Consider the following 25,118-nt stretch of genomic DNA (forward strand, 5'->3'; position numbering starts at 1 on the left):
GGAATTTAATCCAGCCATGTGGTATAGTACTATTGTGTCTGTACCATTCGTAAAATTTTAAAAAAATAATCAAGATGGGCGCACAATTGCAGCATTGCTTCAGCACAAAGCACATCGTGAGACAGTAGTGGTCGTCAATGGGTAATAATCACATAGTGCCATTCTTTTTCAAGCAAAAAGCAGATATATACGGCGTTCCGTGAAGTATTGTATTTTTAGAGCATCTTTTCGCAACCTAGGTTTCACCCACTCCGGCGAAATTCAAATCACTATAATAGATAAAAAAATTTTTTTCCAAAAAATACTTTCCGAGGGCAACTAGTGCACTGATATTGCAGCGCGCCTTATTTTTCGTGAGTTGAAGCTTCACCCACAAAGACTGTGGGCAACGCGCTGCGCAGGCCGCGCCGCGATGTGTAAGAAGCTTCGCGATTGTTTTAGAACGTTCCGGTAAGATTGCGCGCCGCACGCGAATGTTCCAGCTTTGTCGAGAGGTAACGCCGCCACCAGCGATATTGCTGGAAAGATTGATAGCGCCTTTATAAAAGTCGACGCACTTGACTGCTTGTCAGTTTATCGACAGACGACGCCCTGTTCGCCGCTATCAGTGTACAGCGTGTATTGCTGTAGTTCGAGTTCTCATTTCCCGGCCACAAGTTCGGCCATATAAACAGTTTCATCTTCAAAACGCCGACTGCTGTCTTCGTCGACGTCACGACCACGTGACATCTGGTGGAGGTGCTGGTCGTTCATGTACCGGACGCCCCCGTCAAGTTGTGAACCCAGCCCACGTCGCGAAGAACACACCGACACCGTCAGCGACAGTCGACCCAGCCGCAGACTGAAAGGACTACCTCCCCCTCCCCCCCAATACAGACCCCTACCGGACAAGCCTAGAGCCACGGCGACCAAGACAAGCACAATGACGGCCGCAGTGTCCCCTACAGCGATAGTGATGCAGCCGCCCAGGGAGCCGCCGACATGTGAAGACCCCGAGACCTGGCTGGAGACGTTTGAAAGGGTCTCGACATTTAACAACTGGAACTCCGACGACAACCTGCGCCACGTGTACTTTTACTCGGAAGACACAGCAAGGACCTGATACGAGAATCGGGAGTCCGCACTGCTTACCTGGGACCTCTCTCGCGGCAATTTTTTGGCGACTTTCGCGAGCGTCGTCCGAAAAGAAAGGGCCGCGGCCTTGTTGGAGACGGGGGCGCAACACCCGAACGAAAACGTGGCCATCTTCACGGAAGAAATGAACCGACTGTTTTGCCACGCTGACCCCGACATGCTCGAGGAGAAGAAAGTCCGCTCCCTCACGCGAGGGGTCAAACAAGAACTCTTCGCTGGGCTTGCGTAACTCACGCAAGACCGTCCAGGAATTCCTGACGGAAGCAACAGCGATCGAGAAGACGCTGGAAATGCGTACGAGGCAGTACAACCGCCGCATTCCTAAGAAGACCTACGGGGAGGTTCACGCGCTGCAATCTGATGGCCTGCGTGACACCATGAGAGCTACCGTGCGGGAGGAGCTGCGTAAATTGTTGCCATCCTCGCAGCTTCAAGTGGACCCGATCGCCGACGTCGTACGCCAGGAAATCCAGCAATTTTGTGGGAGCACCTGAACCAGCGCAGCCTGAGCCACAAGCAATAAGCTACGCTGCTGCAGCCCGACTCAACGCCCCCACTCCTCGTCCACGTACGTCATGACGCCGGCCCGCCGCAGCAGTTCCGCCGCCAGACGCCGCCGCCACCATCACCACCGACGCCCTACCGTCCTGCTGTCGCCCAGCGCTATGCCCCGCGCTACGCGCCAAGGAAGACCAATGTTTGGCGCGCCCCTGACAACCGCCCGCTCTGCTACCACTGCGGGGAGGCCAGCCACACGTACCGCCGCTGCCAGTACCGACAGATGGGGCTACGCGGATTCGCCGTCAGCGCGCCGCGCCCGCAGACAGGCGAACGGCCTCGCCACATCGACGACTACCTTACCGGAACGCCGTGGCAAGAACGACGACCGTGTTCGCCGTCGCCCGGCCGCTACATGTCACCGCACCGCCGGCAGCACACTGTCCCAAACCGGGGCCGGTCGCCTAGCCCGTATTCGGGAAACCAAAGGCAGCAACCGATGGAGGTGCGGTTGCTGTACGACGAAATGCCGAATATCCTCCGCGGCCGCCGACGACGACAACGCGACGAGACCTGCAAAACATGACACGAAGCAGACGAAGCCCTGCCGACGAAACCTCGCGGACCGAAGAAGACCTGACGACGCAGCATGGAAGCACCGCAACAAATCGACTCAGCCGTGATCCGACGCCGCGACCTAACTGCAACGCAAGGCGACGGACTACCGACTTCGACGTTCTCATCGACGGCCACGTCACCGCCCTCGTCGATAATGGGGCCGACTATGCCGTCGTAAGTGGGCCATTCGCCACCAAGCTGAAGAAAGTAAAGACCGCTTGGAGTGGACCCGATATCCAGACAGCTGGAGGCTACCTGATAACGCCGATTGGTGTCTGCGCGGCGAGAGTCACCATCAATAACCGGACTTATCCTGCGAGCTTTGTAATCCTGCAGCACTGTTCCAGGGACGTGATACTTGGGATAGACTTCCTACGTGAACACGGTGCCGTAATAGACCGGAGATCGGAGTTCATAACGCTATCCTCAGGAGAAGCTCTGCCACTCCCAACGACGCCAAGAAACCACGCCTTAAGTGTGCTCGACGAGCAGGTCACCATACCCCTCTCTCCAGCGTCGTCATTATTTCCGTCTGCACCGAAAGAGCCACCGACTTGCAAGGCTTCATCGAGGGTAACCAGCACCTGTTGGTCAATCAAGACGTTTGCGTCGCAAGAGGAATAGCCGAGCTTCGTGGAGAAAAAACAAAGCTGATGCTCACGAATTTCGGCTACGAATACAAGCATGTGAACAAGGGTATGACAGTCGCCTTCATTGAAGAAATTGTGAAAGCGAGCAATACCTTCACCCTCACAGATTTAACCCAAGCTTCCGCGAAAACGCCAGGGCCGGATCCTGCTTTTGACGTCAACCCAGTCTTCCCCAGCGCAAGCAAGAACAGATCAAATCCCTGCTCCAACAATACAAGGACTGTTTCTCGTCGTCATCACGAATTCGACAAAGTTCGGTGGCGAAACACCGAATTATAATGCCACGCCCACTTCTTGTCTTGTTTTGATGTATTCAGGTTTGACCGGCAGGAACGGTTATCAACGCTCGACGCTGTCCGCGAAGTAGTGTTCTAGAAGCGTCGCGATCGTAGTAGATCGGTTTGTTAAGATTGAGCCCCGCACGCGAATGTTCCAGCTTTGTCTAGAGATTACGCCGCCACCAGCGATATTGCTGGAAAGTTCGATAGCGCCTGTATAAAAACCGACACGCGTGACCGCTTGTCAGTTGATCGACGGACGACGCCCTGTTCGCCGCTACCATTGTACAGCGTGTATTGCTGTAGTTATAGTTCTCATTTTCCGGCCACAAGTTCGGCCAAATAAACAGTTTCATCCCGCAAACGCCGACTGCTGTCTCCGTCGACGTCACGACCACGTGACATCTGGTGGAGGTGCTGCTTCTTCCATGATCCGGACGCCCCCGCGAAGCGCTGACCCAAGCCCAAGCCGCAAGGAGGGCGACAGCAAAGAAAACCCGGATCGTCGAACAAGCCGCAGGCAGAAGGGACTGCAGCCAGAGCACGGGCTCCTTCCCGAAAAAACCAGGCAGCCCCAGGTCCCAACACCCACCGCAGCGACGATGACCGACCCCGTGCAGCCTGCGCCGATCCTACTCCGGCAGCCCAAGGAGCCGCCAACCTTCCGCGGGTCGTCATTCGAAGACCCGGACACCTGGCTCGAGACTTTCGAAAGGGTCTCAACATTCAACAACTGGGACTCCGAGGACAAGCTGCGACACGTTTACTTTTACCTTGAAGACGCAGCAAGGACCTGGTTCGAGAATCGGGAGTCCACTCTTCAAACTTGGGACGCCTTTCGAAGCGCTTTCCTGCAGACGTTTGCAAGCGTCGTCAGAAAGGAAAGGTCCGCAGCCTTGCTAGAGACGCGGGTTCGACTTCCAAATGAAAGTGTTGCCACCTTTGGAGAGGAAATGACCAGACTGTTCCGCCACGCCGACCCAGCCATGCCTGAGGACAAGAAAGTCAGGTTGCTCATGCGAGGGGTAAAGCAAGAGCTCTTCGCTGGGCTGATGCGGAACCCACCCTCGACAGTCCAAGAATTCATCTCAGAGGCGACGACGATAGAGAAAACGCTGGAAATGCGCAACCGCCAGTATAATCGCCGTTCGATTCAAGACAGCCCAGCTGTTCATGTCGGCTCCGACGACCTGCGTGAAACGATCCGAGCGATCGTGCGCGAAGAACTGCGCAAACTTTTACCCTTACCACAGCCTGAAGTTGCCTCGATCGCTGACATCGTCCGAGAGGAAATACAGCAGTCTCTGGGCACCTCCGAGTCAGCGCAGCCACAGCTGCAAGCAGTGAGCTATGCCGCTGCAGCCCGACGCAACGCCCCCCCTCCTCGCCCACGTCAAGACGCCGCGCAGCCCCAGCAGTTCCGCCGCCAGGCACCACCGCCGCCGCCACCGACGTCATACCGCCCGCCAGCCGGCCAGCTATACACGCCGAGGAAGACCGACGTTTGGCGCGCCCCCGACCACCGCCCACTGTGCTACCATTGCGGGGAAGCTGGCCACACTTACCGCCGCTGCCAGTACCGACAGATGGGACTGCGTGGGTTCGCCATCGACGCGCCGCGTCCACAACGAGGGGAAAGACCACGCGACATCGCCGACTACCTCGCGGGAACGCAATGGACGCCCCGACAACCTTCCCGTTTGCCGTCGCCAGGCCGCTACGTCTCCCCCCAACGCCGACCATACACTGGCCCAACGCGAGGCCGGTCACCTAACCCGTATCCGGAAAACTAAGGGCAGCAACCGATGGATGTGCTTTTGCTGAACGACGAAACTTTGAAGATCCTCCGCCGTCGATGACGACGCCGCGACAAAGTTCCGAGCCCCCGCCGCACGCCGAACGACGTCGTGAAGACGAAACTTTGCGACACGTGGAGGCAGACTTGACGACGCAACACGGAAGCAGCGGTGCAAACCGACGTAGCCGTGACCCGACGCCGCGACGTACACGCAACGCAAGACGGCGGACTAGCGACCTCGACGTACTATTCGACGTACACAACGTTACCGCTCTCGTCGACACTGGGGCCGACTATTCCGTCGTCAGTGGGTCATTCGCCGCGAAGTTGAAGAAAGTTAGGACTGCTTGGGAAGGTTCTGAAATCCGCACCGCTGGAGGTCATTTGATAACGCCGGCTGGAGTCTGCACAGCAAGAGTCAGCATCAGTGACCGAACCTATCCTGCGAGCTTTCTTATCCTGCAGCACTGTTCCAGGGACGTGATACTTGGGATGGACTTCCTAAGTAAACACGGTGCCGTAATAGACCTCAGATCTGAGTCAATAACACTAACCTCAGAAAAAGCTCTGCGACCACACACGACGCCAGGAAGGCCCGTATTGAATGTGATAGAAGAGCACGTCACCATTCCGCCTCTCTCCAGCATCATCATTTCCGTCGGCACCGAAGAACACGCAGACCTTGAAGGTGTCATCGAGGGCGATCAGCGCCTACTTCTCAACCGTCAGATTTGCGTCGCAAGAGGCATAGCCGAGCTGGGTGATGGCAAAGCAAAGGTAGTGCTGACAAATGTCAGCCATGAATATAGGCACCTCAACATTGGTACGACGGTCGCCTACATCCACGAATTCGTGGAATCCAGCAATGCTCTCTCCATCTTCGATGCTACCGAACCTGCTTCGACGAATCGACGAAACCAACCAGATTTCGACGTTAACCCGAGCCTCCCGAAGCGCGAGCAAGACCAGCTACAAACCCTGCTCCTACAATTCAAGGACTGCTTCTCGTCGTCGTCGCGAATTCGACAGACGCCAGTCGCGAAACATCGCATCATAACAGAAGAAAGCGCCCGACCAATACGTCAGAGCCCGTACCGAGTTTCGACGCGAGAACGCGAGGCCGTCAAGAAACAGGTCGACGAAATGCTACGCGACATCTTCCAGCCGTCCAAGAGTCCGTGGGCGTCACCTGTGGTGTTAGTGAGGAAGAAGGATGGAACCCTACGTTTTTGCGTCGACTAACGTCGCCTGAACAAGGTCACGAAGAAGGACGTGTACCCTCTCCCACGAATAGACGACGCCCTAGATCGACTCCACAACGCCAAGTACTTTTCGTCGATGGACCTCAAGACCGGCTACTGGCAAATCGAAGTCGACGAGAGAGACCGAGAAAAGACTGCCTTCATAACACCAGACGGCCTGTTCGAGTTCAAGGTCATGCCCTTTGGTCTTTGCTCGGCGCCCGCGACTTTCCAACGCGTTATGGATACAGTACTGGCCGGCTTGAAGTGGCAAACGTGCCTTGTGTACTTGGACGACGTCGTTGTGTTTTCCTCAAACTTCGACGAACACCTTCGACGCCTTGAAGCTGTACTTCAAGCGATCAAGACCTCCGGACTCACCCTGAAGCCTGAAAAGTACCGCTTCGCGTACGAGGAGCACTTGTTTTTGGGTCACGTGATCAGCAAGAATGGTGTTCGCCCGGACCCGCGGAAAACAGCTGCCATCGCTGCCTTCCCGCCACCCACCGATAAGAAGGCCGTACGCCGTTTTCTCGGCTTGTGCGCCTACTACAGACGCTTCGTCAAGGAATTTTCACGAATAGCCCAGCCACTAACGCACCTGACGAAGACCGACGTGCCATTCAAGTGGGAAACGGCGCAAATCGAGGCATTTCAAGAACTTAAACGACGCCTTCAGATGCCTCCAATACTAGCACATTTCGACGAAGACGCCGATACGGAAATCCACACCGACGCAAGCAGCGTAGGACTCGGCGCCGTCCTTGTGCAAAAGACCGACGGATTCGAAAGGGTCATCAGTTATGCTAGCCGGTCGCTATCAAAGGCAGAAATCAACTACTCCACAACAGAAAAGGAGTGCCTGGCCATCATCTGGGCTACATCAAAGTTTCGCCCCTACCTCTACGGCCGGCCCTTCAAAGTTGTGAGCGACCACCACGCCTTGTGTTGGCTAGCTAGCTTGAAGGACCCTTCTGGTCGCCTCGCACGGTGGAGCCTACGACTGCAAGAATTCGACATTCACGTCGTTTACAAGTCCGGAAGAAAACACTCTGACGCCGACTGCCTGTCTCGTGCCCCCGTGGACCCGCCGCCGCAAGACGACCAGGATGATGACTACTTCTTGGGAACCATAAGTGCCGACGATTTCGCTGAACAACAGCGATCCGACCCGGAACTCAGAGGCCTTATAAAATACCTCGAGGGCAAGAACGCCGTCGTTTCGAAAGTGTTCAAGCGAGCACTGGCGTCGTTTTTCTTACGCAACGGCGTTCTCCAAAAGAAGAACTTCTCGCCACATCGAGCCAAATACCTTCTCGTGGTGCCTCCAGAATTGCGACCAGAAGTCCTCGAGGCCCTGCACGACGACCCGACAGCAGGACACCTCGGTGTTTCCCGAACGCTGGCAAGAGTACAGGAAAAGTACTACTGGCCGCGCCTTGCCGCCGACGTCACTCGCTACGTAAGGACATGCCGAGACTGTCAGCGACGCAAGACACCGCCAACAAGACCAGCGGGCTTTCTTCAGCCGATCGAGCCACCTCGGCGACCGTTCCAGCAGATCGGGATGGACCTCCTGGGGCCGTTCCCAACGTCGACCAGCGGTAATAAGTGGATCGTCGTAGCTACCGACTACCTGACCCGCTACGCCGAAACAAGGGCCCTACCTAGAGGCAGTGCTGCCGAGGTAGCGAAGTTCTTTGTTGAAGACATCGTTCTGCGTCATGGCGCCCTAGAGGTCCTCATCACCGACACAGGTACGGCGTTTACAGCGGAGCTAACTCAGGCGATCTTGAGGTACAGCCAGACAAGCCACCGCCGGACCACTGCCTTCCACCCTCAAACCAATGGCCTCACTGAGCGGCTAAATAAGACCATCGCCGACGTGCTGGCCATGTACGTTGACGTCGAGCACAAGACGTGGGATGCCATCCTTCCGTACGTGACCTTCGCATACAACACCGCTGTGCAAGAAACGACGCAGATGACGCCGTACAAGTTGGTCTACGGACGGAGCCCGGCAACGACGCTCGACGCCATGTTACCAAACGTGACCGACGAGGAAAACATCGACGTGACCACCTACTTACAACGTGCCGAAGAAGCTCGACAGCTCGCCCGCCTGCGCATCAAGTCCCAGCAGTACACCGACAGCCGTCGCTACAATCTTCGACGACGCTTCTTGGAATACCAGCCCGGCGACCGTGTTTGGGTCTGGACGCCGATACGCCGACGTGGGCTTAGCGAAAAACTCCTTCGGCGATATTTCGGGCCATACAAGGTTCTTCGACGCCTCGGCGCTCTTTACTACGAGGTCATCCTGGACGGCATTACGAACTCTCAGCGACGCCGCGCACGACCTGAAGTCGTCCATGTCGTGCGCCTTAAGCCGTTTTTTGCGCGTTAGCGAACCTGGGGACTCTACTTTTCCTTTGTTATTGTAATGTATTTATGTATGCACTTGTTTTTTTTCTCTCTTCTTTGTTCTTTCACAAGCATCGGGACGATGCTTTTTTGAGAGGGGAGCAATGCCACGCCCACTTCTTGTCTTGTTTTGATGTATTCAGGTTTGACCGGCAGGAACGGTTATCAACGCTCGACGCTGTCCGCGAAGTAGTGTTCTAGAAGCGTCGCGATCGTAGTAGATCGGTTTGTTAAGATTGCGCCCCGCACGCGAATGTTCCAGCTTTGCCTAGAGATTACGCCGCCACCAGCGATATTGCTGGAAAGTTCGATAGCGCCTGTATAAAAGCCGACACGCATGACCGCTTGTCAGTTGATCGACGGACGACGCCCTGTTCGCCGCTACCATTGTACAGCGTGTATTGCTGTAGTTATAGTTCTCATTTTCCGGCCACAAGTTCGGCCAAATAAACAGTTTCATCCCGCAAACGCCGACTGCTGTCTTCGTCGACGTCACGACCACGTGACAATAACGAAGGAAGGTGCGAGGCCCCTCCGTCAGGGCTCCTAGAGAGTTTCGACTCGAGAGCGCGTCGCGATAAAGAAACAAGTCGACGAGATGCTATGCGACAACATCATCCAGCCGTCCAAGAGTCCGTGGGCGTCACCCGTGGTGTTAGTGAAGAAGGACGGGACACTGCGCTTCTGCGTTGATTATCGGCGCTTGAACAAAATCACGAAAACTGGACGTGTACTCCCCCCCACGGATAGACGACACCCTGGATCGACTTCACAACGCGACGCACTTTTCGTCGATGGACGTCAAGACCGGCTATTGGCAGATCGAAGTAGACGGAAGAGACCGAGAAAAGACCTATTTTATAACACCCGACGGCCTCTATGAGTTCAAGGTCATGCCTTTCGGTCTTTGCTCGGCACCTGCGACGTTCCAGCGCGTCATGGACACCGTGCTGGCCAGATTGTAGTGGCAGACCTGCCTTGTGTATTTTACCTTCGACGAGCATCTCCGGCGGCTTGAGGCAGTAGTTCAAGCAATCAAGATCTCTGGACTGACCCTGAAGCCAGAAAAGTGCCGATTCACGTACTACGAGCTCTTGTTTTTGGGTCACGTGATCAGCAGTTCTGGAGTGCGCCCAGACCTGAGGAAAACAGCTTCCATCGCCGATTTCGCGCCACCCACCGACAAGAAGGCCGTGCGCCGATTTCTCGGCCCTATGCGCCTATTACAGACGCTTCGTCAAAAATTTTCCCCCATCGCCACCACTCACGCTTGTCACAAAGACTAAGGTGGAATTCAGGTGGAAAACGGCGCAAGTGAAAGCATTTCACGAACTTAAACGACGCCTGCAGACGCCACCCATACCTGCGCACTTCGACGATTGCGCCGATACGGAAATACACACCGACGCAAGCAGCGTAGGACTCGGTGCCGTCCTTGTGCAAAAGACTGACGGGCTTGAAAGGGTTATCAGGTATGCTAGCCGGTCACTATCCAAGGCAGAAGCCAACTATTCCACAACAGAAAAGGTATGCCTTGCCATTATCTGGGCTACGTCAAAGTTTCGCCCCTACCTCTATGGCAGGCCCTTCAAAGTTATCAGTGACAATCACGCCTTATGTTGGCTAGCTAACTTGAAGGACCCTTCCGGTCATCTCGCACAATGGAGTCGGAGGCTTCAAGAATTCGACAATACCGTCGTGTACAAGTCCGGACGAAAACACTCTGACGCCGACTGCCTGTCTCGTGCCCCCGTCGACGCGCCGCCGCAAGATGACGACAATGACTGCTTCCTCGGAACCATAAGTGCCGACGACTTGGCCGAAAGGCAACTAGCCGACGCGGAACTGGGGGACCTTATGGAGTACCTCGAGTGCAAGACCGCCTTTGTTCCGAAGGTATTCAAGCGAGGACTGCCATCGTTTTTCTCACGGAACGGCGTTCTCCTGAAGAACTTCTCGCCACTTCGAACCGACTACCTTCTTGTCGTGCCCTCATCATTGCGACAAGAAGTCCTCCAGGCCCTACACAACGACCCGACGGCTGGACACCTCGGTGTTTCCCGCACGCTCGCCAGAATACAGAAATTATATTGAGGCTTAAAGAAAAACATAAAGGAAAAATACTACTGGCCACGCCTTGCTGCCAACGTCGCCCACTACGTTAAGACTTGCCGAGATTGCCAGCGACGGAAGACACCGCCGACTAAGCCAGCGGGACTTCTGCAGCCAATCGAGCCACCTCACCGGCCGTTCCAGCAAATCGGAATGGACCTACTGGGGCCGTTCCCAACGTCGACTTCCGGCAACAAGTGGATCGTCGTAGCAACTGACTACCTCACCCGCTACGCCGTGACAAAGGCCTTGCCCAAAGGCAGTGCCGCCCATGTAGCCAAGTTCTTCGTGGAGAACATCGTCTTGCGTCAAGGCGCCCCAGAGGTCCTCATCACAGACAGAGGTACCGTCTTTACTGCGGACCTAACTCAGGCGATCTTCAAATACAGCGAGACGAGGCACCGCCGCACCACCGCCTACCACCCGCAGACCAATGGCCTCACCGAGCGTCTAAATAAGACCACGGCCGTCCAAGAAACGACGCAGATGACGCCATACAAGTTGGTCTACGGGCGGAGTCCGGCAACGACGCTCGACGCCATGTTACCAAACGTGACCGACGAGGAAAATCTCGACGCCGCCGCTTACTTACAACGTGCCAAAGAAGGTTGACAGCTCGCCCGCCTGCGCATCAAGACCCAGCAGCACACCGACAGTCGTCGCTACAATCCTCGACGACGTTTCGTGGAGTACCAGCCCGGCGACTGTGTCTGGGCCTGGACGTCAATATGACGACGGGGACTGAGCAAGAAGCTTCTTTGCGATACTTCGGACAGTACAGGGTACTTCGACGTCTTGGCGCACTTGACTACGAGGTTGTCCCCGACGGCATCACAACCTCTCAGAGACGCCGAGCTCAACCCGAGGTCGTGCATGTGGTGCGCCTTAAACCGTGTTATGCTCGTTAACGCTCCTGAGGACTCTAATATTTGCTGGCTTTTTAGATGCGAAGTATCTTAAGGCGGAGCTCAATCCGGTGGTGGTGGTGGTGGTGGTGGTGGTGTGCGGCGTGACCACCCTTACTGCGCATGCGCATACCCTCTCCGCACACCTCCTCTCCACTCACCCTCTCCCCCTTCCCCTTTACACTTTCCCTCTCCCCATCCCCTCTCCACTTTCCCTCTCCTCACCCCTCCCCTCTCCACTTTCCCTCTCCCCTTCCTCTCCCCACTTTCCCTCTCCCCTCCCCCTCTCCCATACCCCTCTCCCCTCCCCCTTTCCACTCTTCCACTGAAACGCGGGCTAGACATGCCGAAATTCACTCCTGCGCAACGCCGCGATGACCTCGAGCGCATGTGCGTCCCCTCCCCTTCTCCCTCCTCTCCTACGCTGCCCCCCTCTCGCCCGCCTGCCGACCGCGTTCCCCGCTCGCCCTGTGAGAATTAACGGCTGGGCTAGATGGAAGATACGACGCGCGTAGCGTCCCTCTTCGCGTTCCACGACGCGAGGTCGGTAGCATGCCCAACGAACGCCAACGAAACGCGATCGTGCAAGTGCTCCGGCTTCGCATCGCCTCATGGTCCCCTTTAGCGGGAGATGGTGTAATTTTTTAGTATTCTTTAGTATTGCATGTATTCATGTTCTGTTTTTAAGCATCGGGACGATGCTTTTTCAGAGGTGGGCATTGCCGCGCGTCTTATTGTACATGAGTTGAAGCTTCACCCACAAAGACTGTGGGCAACGCGCTGCGCAGGCCGCGCCGCGATGTGTAAGAAGCTTCGCGATTGTTTTAGAACGTTCACATTAGATTGCGCACCGCACGCGAATGTTGCAGCTTTGTCGAGAGATAATGCTGCCACCAGCGATATCGCTAGGGCCTTTATAAAAGCCGACGCGCTTGACCGCTTGTCAGTTTATCGACGGACGACGCCCTGTTCTTCGCTAACAGTGAACAGCGTGTATTGCTGTAGTTTGAGTTCTCATTTCCCGGCCACAAGTTCGGCCAAATAGACAGTTTCATCTTGAAAACGCCGACTGCTGTCTTCGTTGACGTCACGTCCGCGTGACAATATGAGCGTCCACAATTTTTACAACACAATTGGAGAGGGTCGAGCGCAATGTTTGGGACGTTTGGCGTGGAATGGCCCATCTCTTTTTTGTATGTGTTTCTCTCTCTCTCTCTTGTTCTGGCTCTCTCTAGCTTTATCTCTCCTTTCTCCCTTTCTTTCTCCCTCGCTCTGCTTCTTTGTCTCTCTTTCTGTCGCATAAAAACTGTCGTTTTATTCCCTTTATTTCTTTCCATATTTCTCTTTATCTTTTTATCGCTTTCTTTATTTTTCTTTCTCTCTTTCTTTCTGTCTCTATCTTTCGATCGCTTTCTTTCTCTCCCTCTCTCTTTCACGTGGTCCACTTCACCGAGCAGAGTTTTCGTTTAACGCTCGCACCCAGGTTGCCACGTCGGAAAAGCAAAAAGTGTCGAAAAAACTGAAAAAGGCTAGCCAGAAGGTAGCCAACTTGAGCCAAGGGCAACAAAAGTAGCCACGCATGTGTGAAAACGAGTGGCGACGTTTTTATTTATATCACTGAATGCAAAAGCCTTTTGGCGAAAATCGGAATACGAACAGCATGAATCCTTCAGAATAAAAATTTGCTGATATTAAAGCACAAAGTGCTGACTTTAGCGCAGATTTGGTGCAGGTCAACGAAGTTTCTCGCACTGTTGCCAAAATAGGCAGCTCTAAAATAGGGTACGCAGAGCTTTGCGTTAGCGTCTGGTGCTACTGCGCGTGTGTCATACGCTAACCACTCAAGTACGCTCGTCATCTTTCTAATGTAGCGTACGCAGCGAAGCAACGCAAACGCTGCAAACTCCAATGTTAACACTCTCTAATGGCACTCTCTTCACGCACCTTTCGTGAATTTCCTACAAAGGACTAAAATGCCTTGTGGGGACAATAAAAACGAGTACGGCATGAGTGCTGCTCGAGTACACAGGTGCTGGGATAATGACATCGAAGCATATACTGTAGTCCTTTTCGAAATCACTTCTTGGGTGATAACGAAGTCTAAGCAGCCAATGTCCTCTAGTCGGAGTTCGTCGAATAGTCCATTTCTAATTTGATGAGTGCCGAGCGCCCAGGATTACGGAACGCTTTGGATTGTCCTCTTCACTTCGATTTAGGATTTAAAGTCGCGGTCTTCATTATGTGGTCTGCAAAACGAGGTACCATGCAATAACGTCCCGCGAGGCCCAGCCTTTTGTTTTATGTAATGCAAGCATAGGTCGGAAAAAAAATTGGAGTTCACTCAGACTCACTCAAGAAATATATTTTGCTCTGAGAGCTCACTGGGACTCAGACTCGCAAAAATTTTCCTCATCCGGACTCACTCGGACTCAAACTCACCAACATATTACTCAGCCGGACTCACTTAGACTCAGACTCACGGCTTGCCCTTAGCCTGATTGAACCTGAGTGAGTCGTCTCATGAGTCCGTTAGCGTAAAATTAGCTTTGTCGACCATGGTTTCAATGCACTTTAGAACTAATATCTCACATAATTGGTGCTCTATGGTACGCCTTTTGAATTTGTACCTTCACATACGAGTTATCAGTGGTTTCAATCCAATGAGGATAATTTTATGAAATACGCGACTCAAAGATATTTTTATCAAGAACTTCTCGTGAAAGAGTTTGCGGACGAGGTCACGGCACCCCCTCCCCCCCTAACTCACGCCTCTGATCAATAAATATTGAGGTGGCGCATGAACGCGTGCGCGTTGAGATATGTGTGAATAGATTTGAGTATAAATGTAAACCGATATCAGATTGATAATAATGCTGAAGATGAGTAGATGGGATGCAAGTGCATAATTCCATTTTGGCAGATGGAAACACGCTTTAGTCACCATGTTTTCACAACGCACAGCCATACGCCAGCGGCTGCGACGTCACCAAATATTGATAATTTGGTTCAAATTGAGGGAACAAAAAAGTAGCCAAAAAGTAGCCAAGTAGCCAAGACCTTTTTTCTGCCGCCACCCGCCTTAAAAAGTAGCCAAACCTGGCAACCCTTCTCGCACCTGCTGTACTCAGTCGCGGGGCTTACCCAATTTCCGTGGCACACCCGTGGAGTTTCCTCATCCGCCGGAGCACAAGTTAACGATACCTTCAACAGCTTTGCTCTTCAAACCAAGGACCAGACGTGATGCATGGACTCCCTTGCAGGGCAGTGGCGTAGGCAGAAATTCTTTTTTCATGGGAGGGGGCGGGGGGCACATCCTTGATCGGACATTGGGTCTGGGCAGATAAGTGAGGTCGAGTGTCATTTTTTACTCTGTATCTCATGGGAAAAAACATTCAGGGGAGGGGGGTACGGCCCCCCTCCCCCCCCCCCAGTAGGTCGGCCTACTGGTATGGCAGGCCACCCTACTCAAGGTTGCCTAGCCTCGGGCATGTAATTCAATCGGGGTACAGCATCGGACGCGTAATTCGAAGGTTGTGGGATTGGATCCCACCGACGAAAAAGGTTTTCCGTTCCCTTTAATTCATTTTTAATTCGTGTCACACGAACTACACTACACTTGAAGTCAACTATTAACGGCCCCTGTGCTTTCCTTGGCCTTACTGTCTGCTGGTTTCATTCGGTTGTGTCTGACATAGAAACGAGCCCCTCGAAAAAATTCCCTTTCTTTCGTTCGATACACTTAGGCCACTGTACCACAGCGCTTGCGAGAAGAGTGCTGTAACATCATGAAGGAGCTGTGCAAGCGGTCGTGTCATATCCAAGAACAACCGCACGCACGCGTCGTTTCCTTACGTGCTATTCCAAAGGCTGCTAATAAGGAAATACCACCATCAGTCACGAAAAGTTGACAGGGCTACCCCAGAAAGGGATAAACTGCTTTGTTTCCAACTGATTTATTTAAGGCGTGTATTAAACGTGTGTTATCACTGCCTAATCATGCTACTATTGAGGTTTCAGGCCTAATTTTTCATGAGTGCCCTTCGAAACGTGCCGAAGAACCAAAATTCCACGAAATTCCTGGGACAGAAGATCCTTCAGTTATCTCCCGCAAATCTTAGCAACGGGTGTTGCTGGGGCAGTCTGTGTATGTGAGTGTGTGAAATTGGGAAAATAAGCATAATAAATAAACGAAAACATGGATGGTAAGAGGACGCCATCTGTCCCCGTTTTTTTTCTTTGTTTTCGTAATTTCTAGTTGCTAGTTTTTCGTTTCACTGCAGTATCAACTGTATGCACACGCCAGGCGCGTTTGTACCGTGGCCGTCATCATCGCCGTCACCGCGATGTTCGGTATAAAGACCACATCAATAACATAACTATGTGCGTCGTCGTATGTCCAATGTGTCGAGTGACAGCGCGCGAGGGCTGCCCACGATCGATCGGTGCTCTAGCAGAGAGCAAACGCGCCGGCCATCTTTGGCCCACGGTGAAAGGTGTCGGAGATGGGGCTGCGCGGATTCGGCAGTAAATGTGCACTTTAACCGACCTGGCGTGGTCGCCTGCTGCCGCGGGCACCGTATGCCGTATCTTTAGAGGCGATCAGCAGATGGCTCACAGTTTGCACGTGTTGTACTCTCATCACAAGTTCTGCTTTGAATCCATAATCAACACTAAGGTCACTTCGCTCGCTGCAGCGGCTGCGTTTCCTAGCCCTTTGAGACGCTCTGTGCAAAGGTGTGTACACCACTTGTTTTAGAGGCGCCCGTCTTAGGCGCCCGTTCCTGCGTTGAACGGCATCGCCGTCGCCGTCGGTGGCGTAACCGATAGACATAAAAAAAGTAACCTATGGGCATGAAAAAATAAAATGAGAAAGAAATACTCAGGATCGAATGGGATTTGAACCCGGGCCCTATGCGTGGCAGTTGGGCATGCTACCACAGAGCGAGGCACGGAACACGCAGCACAGACACAGCGAAAGCTGGAAGAGCCGCCATTCTAGAGCCCGTTATAGACTCTCCTGGCACAACTAATACAAGTAGGCTACACATTAAGGGTACCCACTACGCCATAAATCATCGTAATTTTCATAAAGCGGGTACCAGGGCTCTTCGCATTCTGCGAAGAGTCCTGGTACCCGCTACACATCCGTGAGGCATCATATGTACTTGGCTGTGGCAGATGACGATGAAGAACTGTGGCTGAGCCCTTTGTAATTGGTTGGAAGCATTCAATGACCGACTCGCTGCGAAATTAGCATTGTGTGACGCCTGGCTGTTCTTTTACTCTTCTATCACGCCATATTACACATGTTAACGCGATTCCTTGCCCGACGTGATGCCTGCATAGGGTCGCCAGGCCTGGTTTTATATTACTCTTCTACCGCGCTACATTTCATATTATGCCATGATTCATACTAATTTTTATGAAGTACGGAAGCACCCACTATGCCATTATTCGTCATTCTGCGGAGAAGCGTGCTAGCCGCTACACATCTGTAAGGCATTATGTGCACTTTGTGCTGTGGCAGATGACGATGAAGAATTATGGCTGAGTACTTTGTAGGTGGGAAGCTTTAAACTCGTACGTCCTCCACCAAAGATGTTACGACAGAAGAAGGCTGTATTTACAATACTGGCACAATCACAGAGATAATAACCCAGGTGGCGAACCCGTACTCCTCTTCTTCGTCCTCTAGGCACATAACAATATGAACTGTCAATCACCTGTGGCGCAGACCCGTACCCAGCGGCCCGTGGTAACGGGTATGTCCCACACGTGTCTGGAGGAAAGGGTTGAACGACGTGCGCGACAGGAATTTCACGTTATTCATGACACGACCTGACAGTCACATTCGTCAAATCCTCTTACCCTCCCATGCCCATTTTGGTCCACCCCAAGTTAAGGAGGCGATCATGAGAGCATCCAGACGTAGGCGGCTAGATAGATAGATACGTAGATAGAAAGGCTCAAAGTGCCAAAGTTTCGCTAAGAAATGCTTCGCATTTAATAGCCAGTCATCACGCAATGCTAACTGCGCAACGAGTGCGTGGTTCAATGCTTTCCACCCGCTGCAATGTGCTCAGCCATGATTCTTCAACGTCATCAGTTACATGCAGGATCAACAAAGTGCACATAATACCTTACAGATGTGTAGCGGGTACCTCGCTCATCCGCAGAAAGACGAATAATGGCGTAGTGGGTGCTATCCTCACAAAAATTATGATTTATGGCGTAGTCAATACTTTGTGGAAAGCCAAAATTTCGAACACAGTCGGCCTGCCCCAACACGAAGGTGCGCTCAGAATTCGCATTAGGCGGTATCGTAATCGTCGGGGAATGTTTTGCTAGTTGTGTCGACTAGTGGCTGAGAAAGCGCAATATCTTAGTAAAACTTCTTCTTGAGCTAGTTGGTACGTGCTTAGTGCAATACAAAAAAGACGCTTAGGAAGAATTTTAAGACGGAACTGAGAAGGGCAGAACTAAATTTATTCTCAGAACATCAGCAACATGTATTGCCGTGGCAACCATGCGCGCGCACGTCGCCTCACATGCTCGTCAAAAAACACATAATAAGAATGACAAAAAACGACCTAATAGAAAAAAGATTCGGAGAAACTACATTCACCACCACGCAGAACAACAGATGTGTCGCTTACACACATATCTCTCTTCTTTTTAATATAGCTTGCTTCCGTGATTTCACGTGCTGAGGTATCATTACTCTTTCCAAGAACGGGTTTTGTATTTCAGTAAGCGCAATACCCATTGGCCTTTTGATAAATTGGACGTCCTGCGTAATAATGTGCCTTCATTTAACTTCATTTTTCAAACTGTTGCATAATGTAGTCACTTTTCTGAAGGTACTGACATGTTCGACGAGTTGTTCGACGTGCAGCTTCCCGTGAGCCACGACAAAAGTTAAATTTTTCTTTGCTGAAAATGAAGATAACCGAAAACAAATTTGCACTGTATTTCAAGCCTGAGATTCGGTTCTATTTAAGCGAAAATAGAGCACGAATGAGTTCCGGATAAATATATGTGTATTTCCAATTTAATTAGAATAATTATTATAAGGCGATTAAATCAATGTATTAAGGCAACATTTTCGTTAAAATTGAACATAGAGTTCCTTGAAATAACGCTGTGTCAATCTGGCGCATTCGCAGACACTTCACAGGTGGCGTCTGAAAGGGCTGAAGGAGTGAACCTCTAACCTTACTTCGTATAGCATTCCAATTCGGTGCTATTGCATTCAATCTTCGCCCGGCGAAAATGTGACGGTTATTTGTGATGACCCTTTGCTCCTGGTGAATTTTGGTTGCAGCGCGAACTTGGCACAAGGACGCAAGAAGGAAGACGACACACGCAGTACCACTAGCAACAATGTTTTCAAACATTGTTGTTGCTGCAACCAAAATTCGCGCTGCAACCAAAATTCGTCATGTCTTACCAACAATCCCACTTCGCAACTCTTCTTGACTACATTCATTTGCTCCTGCTTAGCTGGTTACCGATAAATCAGACCAACTGTGATCACGAAGACTGCAAGCCACAACAAATTCGTATCGTTTGCACGCTGGCAGCGCAAACAGAAAAATATCAGAGAATGTGCGTAAATTTTGCTTTCATTTCGCGAAAACCCTCGGCGCATTTATTTATGCACCGATTCTGACTGTAGTTCTTTCCGTTTCCTTGTCATTTGCATCAGAGGCTATACACAGACGCTATCCTCTGGTTTCTGAGGACATCTCGATTCGCTAGTGTACGGTATAAATATACCACCATTACGAAATGGTATTTCTTGGCGACACTTACGCCATTCTTCAAAATGATGATGCAAGAAATGAAATAATGTCCTCGGACCTTTATCGACCTGATAATGCGGAATCTGACCATTCCAATACATATCATCGTCTTTTATGCCGAGGAGAGCTCAGTCAAAGAATCAGGGAGAACTGAGAGATGCTGGCCGTGCGAATTTTTTAAAGTCAGCATGTCGCCGCATAGGAAGTCAACGGCAGGATTCGAAGAGCCAGAGCCACGATCTCATAGCGCGGTCAATTGATTCGCTGTGATTTCTGCCTGCGGATTGCCCTGCATATAACGTCTTTCGGAAGTATATCTCCGCCGGTGCCCAATCTATGCACACAAATCAGATCGAAGCGGGAAATATCAGTGCAACTACTCAGTACCGCTCCTCAACACACAGGGTGATAGCAAACAACCAACCATTGCTGCTCTTAATGCACGTAAAAAATGGCTAGCAACTCAAGTGTATCATGCCCGCACAGCAGTAGCCAGACATTTTTTTCGGGGAGGTTCGACCATGCTATATGTATGTTTGTGCCTGCGTTTGTATGTGTGCGTGTATATATACACATGCAAAATTCAATATTTCCGGGGGTTCGAACCCCTCGGAACGTCCTCCCCCTGGCTACGCCAGTGCCACGCCGCCCCTCAAGTTTTAATTCTTATCTACGGGAAGTTTGGTTGCTCTTATATTTGCAGTTGTTCATAAACTTCGCAACTTCTAACGTGACCTTTATTCGGCCTGTCTTTTTAGCGCTGTTTTCCTACTCGTAATCGTGAACCAACCAGCCCGAATGCGGACACTATCGGCGTTTAAGCTTCGAGACGGTTCTACGCAGCTCTATGTTAGGGAACGGGGCTAAGTATTTCTCTCCCCGCCGCAGTCTCGCTACGTGTCCTCAAGGGCTACTTCGCCAAGACGGCGGTGGAGTTTCACGACGGTGAGGTCGCCGGCACGGTTCCGTACATGGCGCCCGAGCTCGTCAACCGCCGGCCGTACGGTCGGGCCTGCGACTGGTGGTCCGCCGGCGCCACCTTCTACAAGATGATGACGGGACGGGTGCCGTTCCGGGCCGACGAAAAGGAAGCGCTCAAGGACAAGATCACCAACCAGCCACTCCAGTGGCCCAAGGTGGAGGTGCACCCGCACTCTGCCACGCCCGAGGCCAAGGACATGGTCTTCAAGTTACTCAAGAAGAACCCCGTTGAGCGACTGGGTTCGACCAGCTACGCCGATATACGGGGACACCCTTTCTTCGCCGGCTTCAACTGGAAGTGGCTGTGCTCGACCAAACACCTCTGCGATATCCCGGCCATCGCCGACTGCATGGTCATGCACAAGGACGCCAACGGCGAGCATCTCAGTGAGCCGCGTTCTCTCTTTATATACGGTCGCGAATGAGTATTCTTTAATATTAGGGCCTGCATCCTAGCTAGATGGTGCGGCAACATACTAAGTCGCACGTGAATGTCAAAAGACACGGACGATGAAAAGCCTCACGAAGGCGAAGTGTTTTGTCTGTCTCAGTCGCTTCACCGTCCGAGTCTTTTGCGGTTCACCTGCTGTAGAGTATTCTTCATTACACAACGTTTGCTTGGGTGTATAGAGCATTGACGGGTAGCGCAAAGAACGAGGACGGTGAAGGCACAACAAGAAAACAGGACGGGCGCACACTTCCAACTATATTCCAGAAAGCCATTACAAACGTATATAATTGCACGCCGTTCGCACGTGCAACGCAAAGTTTCACCACATAAATCACGGGTTATGATTGGTGCGTGAAGCTGAGAGCTTATCAACAGCAAAAACAGTTAGGAACCCGGTCCCCTATCGGGAAATTGAAGGCAAGCGAAGCTTGGCGTGTGCTGCCTGACCTACCATTTTAAATGCGAAGCATTTCTTAGCGAATCGAACGCAATTTGACCGTTCCTATCTATCTATCTATCTATCTATCTATCTATCTATCTATCTATCTATCTATCTATCTATCTATCTATCTATCTATCTATCTATCTATCTATCTATCTAACCGGCTACGTCTTCGCGCTCGCGTGGTCGTTAGACGATTCGCAGGTCATGACATGAGTAACGTAACTTCGCTGTCGCGTGTGTCATGAAATCCTTTCCGCCACTCACGTGCGGCACATACCCGCATACCGCGCCTCATGGCGAGCGGATATGCGCCACAGGGGACTAACAGTCTATATAAACCCAGACTTCCGAAATCTTAACCCGAAGGTGTGCAGGAGCCCGTGTCATAGAAAATGCGGTGCCGGGAATGGCGGTGTTGTCGATTAGTTAAATATCGCAATGGAACCAACGAATAATTGTCACGACTTGAGCCGGAATCGAACCCAGGCATTCCGCATGGCAGTCAAGTATTCTACCCCAGAGCGACGCCAGTGCTTCGACCTGTTTCGGGGAAAAAATCCTGTACAAGCGTCATATCAGGACAACGCCACTCGGCGAGGCAGTGTCGACTACCCGCTTTTATATCAATGCAACAAACACTACATATCTACGACTCCTCAAGCTATAGTCAAGCCTAGAGCGAATACGACGACGACCGCTACGTGTAATACGCACATCACCGCCATGTAGAGGGCGCTTCGTGGAGATGAACTGACGTCTGCTCTAACGCGAGTGCCGACGTCGGACGATGAGTTACCTAGAAGTGTGGCGGCTTGGGCTATGTTGGTAGGTCATGTCAATTGTTATAGCGCAAAAGCAGGGCAAAAACAAAAGGTACACGAAGACGAGCGCTAGCGCTCGTCTTCCTGTACTTTTTGTCTTTGTCCTGCTTTTGCGCTATAACAACTGAGATGAGTTACCCTTTGCACGCCAGTGTACTCGGCGTGAATGGTAAGCACACGATATGCGCACAACGACTGAAGGCGTACGAAGAAGTGGAACACCTCGTAACGCTTGGTCGAAACACATCACTGCACTAAGAAAAAAGCTAGACAGCTTTGTCCAAGTCATTCGCCATACGTCTGGAAAATCGTGGGGGCCATGCAAATCATCTCTACTTCAGCTATATCAGGTACATTCTGTTGGATACCTCCGCTACAGTGCTCCGCTTTTTTCTTGCGTTAGCACATCTGCTTTCTGTGTACTTGAAGGTCTCAGGCTCGCGCCCTCAGAATTTGCCTAGGAGTACCTCGACGTACTTCTACACGGGTCACTATTGCAGAACCACGTGCTTGTCCAGCTCGCGTTTATCTTGAACACGAGCCACTGCGAGTACATCCGAGATTATTTACTGGGCGCAGAGACCATCCACTGACAGAGGTTACTAATATACGGCCCAATGTTGCATACTCGGAAACTGTTATGTCGTAGCAAGGTCTCCTGCCTTGGAATTATGCACCGCAAGTGATACCCGGAATACCTCGCTGGATGATTCCTAAGCTGATCGGGCTGCTTTCAATCACTTGGATAACAGAGAAGTGGAAAATTCCACCCACTTGACTTAAGCATTTCGTTTTATCGTACATTGTCGATATATACGGCGGACTTTTTTAGGGGCGAAGCTCCTTAAAGCGGCACCCGTTCGTCCCCGTCGTACTGCGTAACCAGTCTTAACGCTAGTACCAGATCTTGACCTCCAAGGTGGTGCCGGTGGGAGATTTCTCCTGTGCGTTGTTGAACAATAAAAAATTCGCAGCGTGCGCGTTAACTAAAAGCCGACTTCTTCTGTCTGTCGTTCCCCATTAGCAGCCATTGGCATGTTCCAGTAGGAAATGTTAGTAGAAGTAGAAGTGTAAGTGTTAGCTAAAAGCCGACTTCTTCTGTCTCTCATTCCCCATTAGCAGCCATTGTTTACCTCCAAGGTATTGCCTGGTGAGATTTCTCCTGTGCGTGATTAAACAATAAAAATTCACAGCGTACATGTAAAATTTAAGTGAGCTGCATGTCGCCATGACTCTCATCGACCCTTTAGTATAAACCGGCCCGATCTCACGTCGTTGATGATGTACTGGGCGTGAAGCTGCGCGACGCCGCCGCCAAGATCCTGCCGTACGAGAGCTTCGCCCCACCCATCATCATTCACCCCGTGGATATGCTGTGGAAATTTTTTTTTTTTGTTTTGCTGATGGCTCTGTCAGACAGAGACCTCCTCAGCAGCAGCATCACGGTACCTCACGTGGGCGTCAAGAAACGCTTCAAGATAACGCATTGGACATCTTCTATTGCCGCTGAGCTGACCGGCGTCCGACAAGTTGCCCGCTACATGGCACAGCAGAGCCCCGCAAAATGGACATTATTTTGCGACTCTAAGCCGCACTTCAACTAATCAGCAATTATATGAAGCAAGGAACCACTTTCAGTCCTCTGGTGTGCGACATAGTCAATTAACAGAGCCGTCCCAATCCGGACACACCGTTACATTGCAATGGATTCCCAGTCACTGTTGCATAGCTGGGAACGAACAAGCTGACGCTATGAACGGAACGGGACAAGCCGACGCGCTGACGCTATGGACGGGACTGGCGCTATGGAATAGCGCCAGTCCCGTCCTTTCTGTCTGTCCGCGTGCTGCTTTGCGCTACAATTTTTTCCTTGAGAAGTTATGAACCAACTAGCCCAACAAAAGGTTTGTAGATCACACCCAACTCAGTTTAAAGTGCCTTTTAAGGTTTCTATCGATACACGTTTACATGCTCGTCTTTAGAGCATGTGCTACGGTATAAAAACATGCGCGCGTAGTACACGTCCCCGCGCAGGGCAGTGTGTGTCCAGTGCCTCATTATACTACACCATAGTCACCCATCATCATACCTCCCTCTTTCTCTCCCTTTTCCCCTTACCCTCGTGAGGGCTACAAACCCGCTTTCCAGAACCACCTCTCCTCTCCCTTTCTGGGCATTAAACATCTAAAAATCTGGCATAGGCTTGCTACTGGCTGTCTGCTTCGCATGAAATTGATTACTACAATGCATGGGATCTGCCGGATTTTCCTTCCTTTCTTTCTCTGTCTCTCTCTCTTTCTTTCTTTCTTTCGTTTAGATGCGAAAGCATCTTATGCTCGGGGCAGTGTCCGTTCTGCGGCGTCCGCACCCATACTGCGCATGCGCCAACTCTCCCGCCTCTCCTTGCGTGAGCGCAAGGAGGTGAGAGGAGGTGGCGTGAGCGCTGCCTCCACTTCGCTTCTCCTCTCCCGTTTCTCTCTCTCCGCCACAGCTGCGCGCTCGTATAAAATGCGGCGCGCGCTCGCTCCCGTTGCACTCTCCTTCGCAACGGCGCTATGGACGCTCGCAAAGCTGAACGTAAACGGCAACGCCGGCAAGCGAATCTCGAAGCTGCGAGGCTGCGAAAGCACGCGTTCGCTGTGCTTCCGTCATTCTCTCTCTCTCTCTCTGTGCAACGGTGTACGAAACGCCATGAACAACGTCGGCGCTAGTTGCAGCGGAAGCGCCGCCGCCGCGGAGCAGAGGAAGGCTCGGGAAGCCGAAAGTAAACGTCAGCGTCTCAGCGCCGGCAAGCGATAATTGAAACGCCTCGACAACCACCGTCTCTATTAGTCGCATAAGAGAAACGATGAAAAAATCTGTAAACAGGTGGTGGGTTCTCGAGCCAACGTTTCGACAAGTGGACTTGTCTTCTTCAAGTTCTAGCCTTGAAGAAGACAAGTCCACTTGTCGAAACG

At 51.9% G+C, this 25,118-nt stretch overlaps 1 protein-coding gene across 1 annotated transcript in view; it reads left to right on the forward strand.

Moving 5' to 3' along the window:
* LOC119406639 (uncharacterized) overlaps window positions 1-25,118 on the forward strand; it is a 141,042-nt gene that overhangs the window by 66,996 nt on the left and 48,928 nt on the right. Inside the window, exon 7 of the mRNA XM_049420166.1 lies at window positions 20,352-20,831. Within this exon, the coding sequence (XP_049276123.1) occupies window positions 20,352-20,831 (480 nt within the window). The remainder of the gene's footprint in view (window positions 1-20,351; window positions 20,832-25,118) is intronic.

Source organism: Rhipicephalus sanguineus, chromosome 10 (genome assembly GCF_013339695.2).
Source record: "Rhipicephalus sanguineus isolate Rsan-2018 chromosome 10, BIME_Rsan_1.4, whole genome shotgun sequence".
Taxonomy (NCBI): Eukaryota; Metazoa; Arthropoda; class Arachnida; order Ixodida; family Ixodidae; genus Rhipicephalus; species Rhipicephalus sanguineus.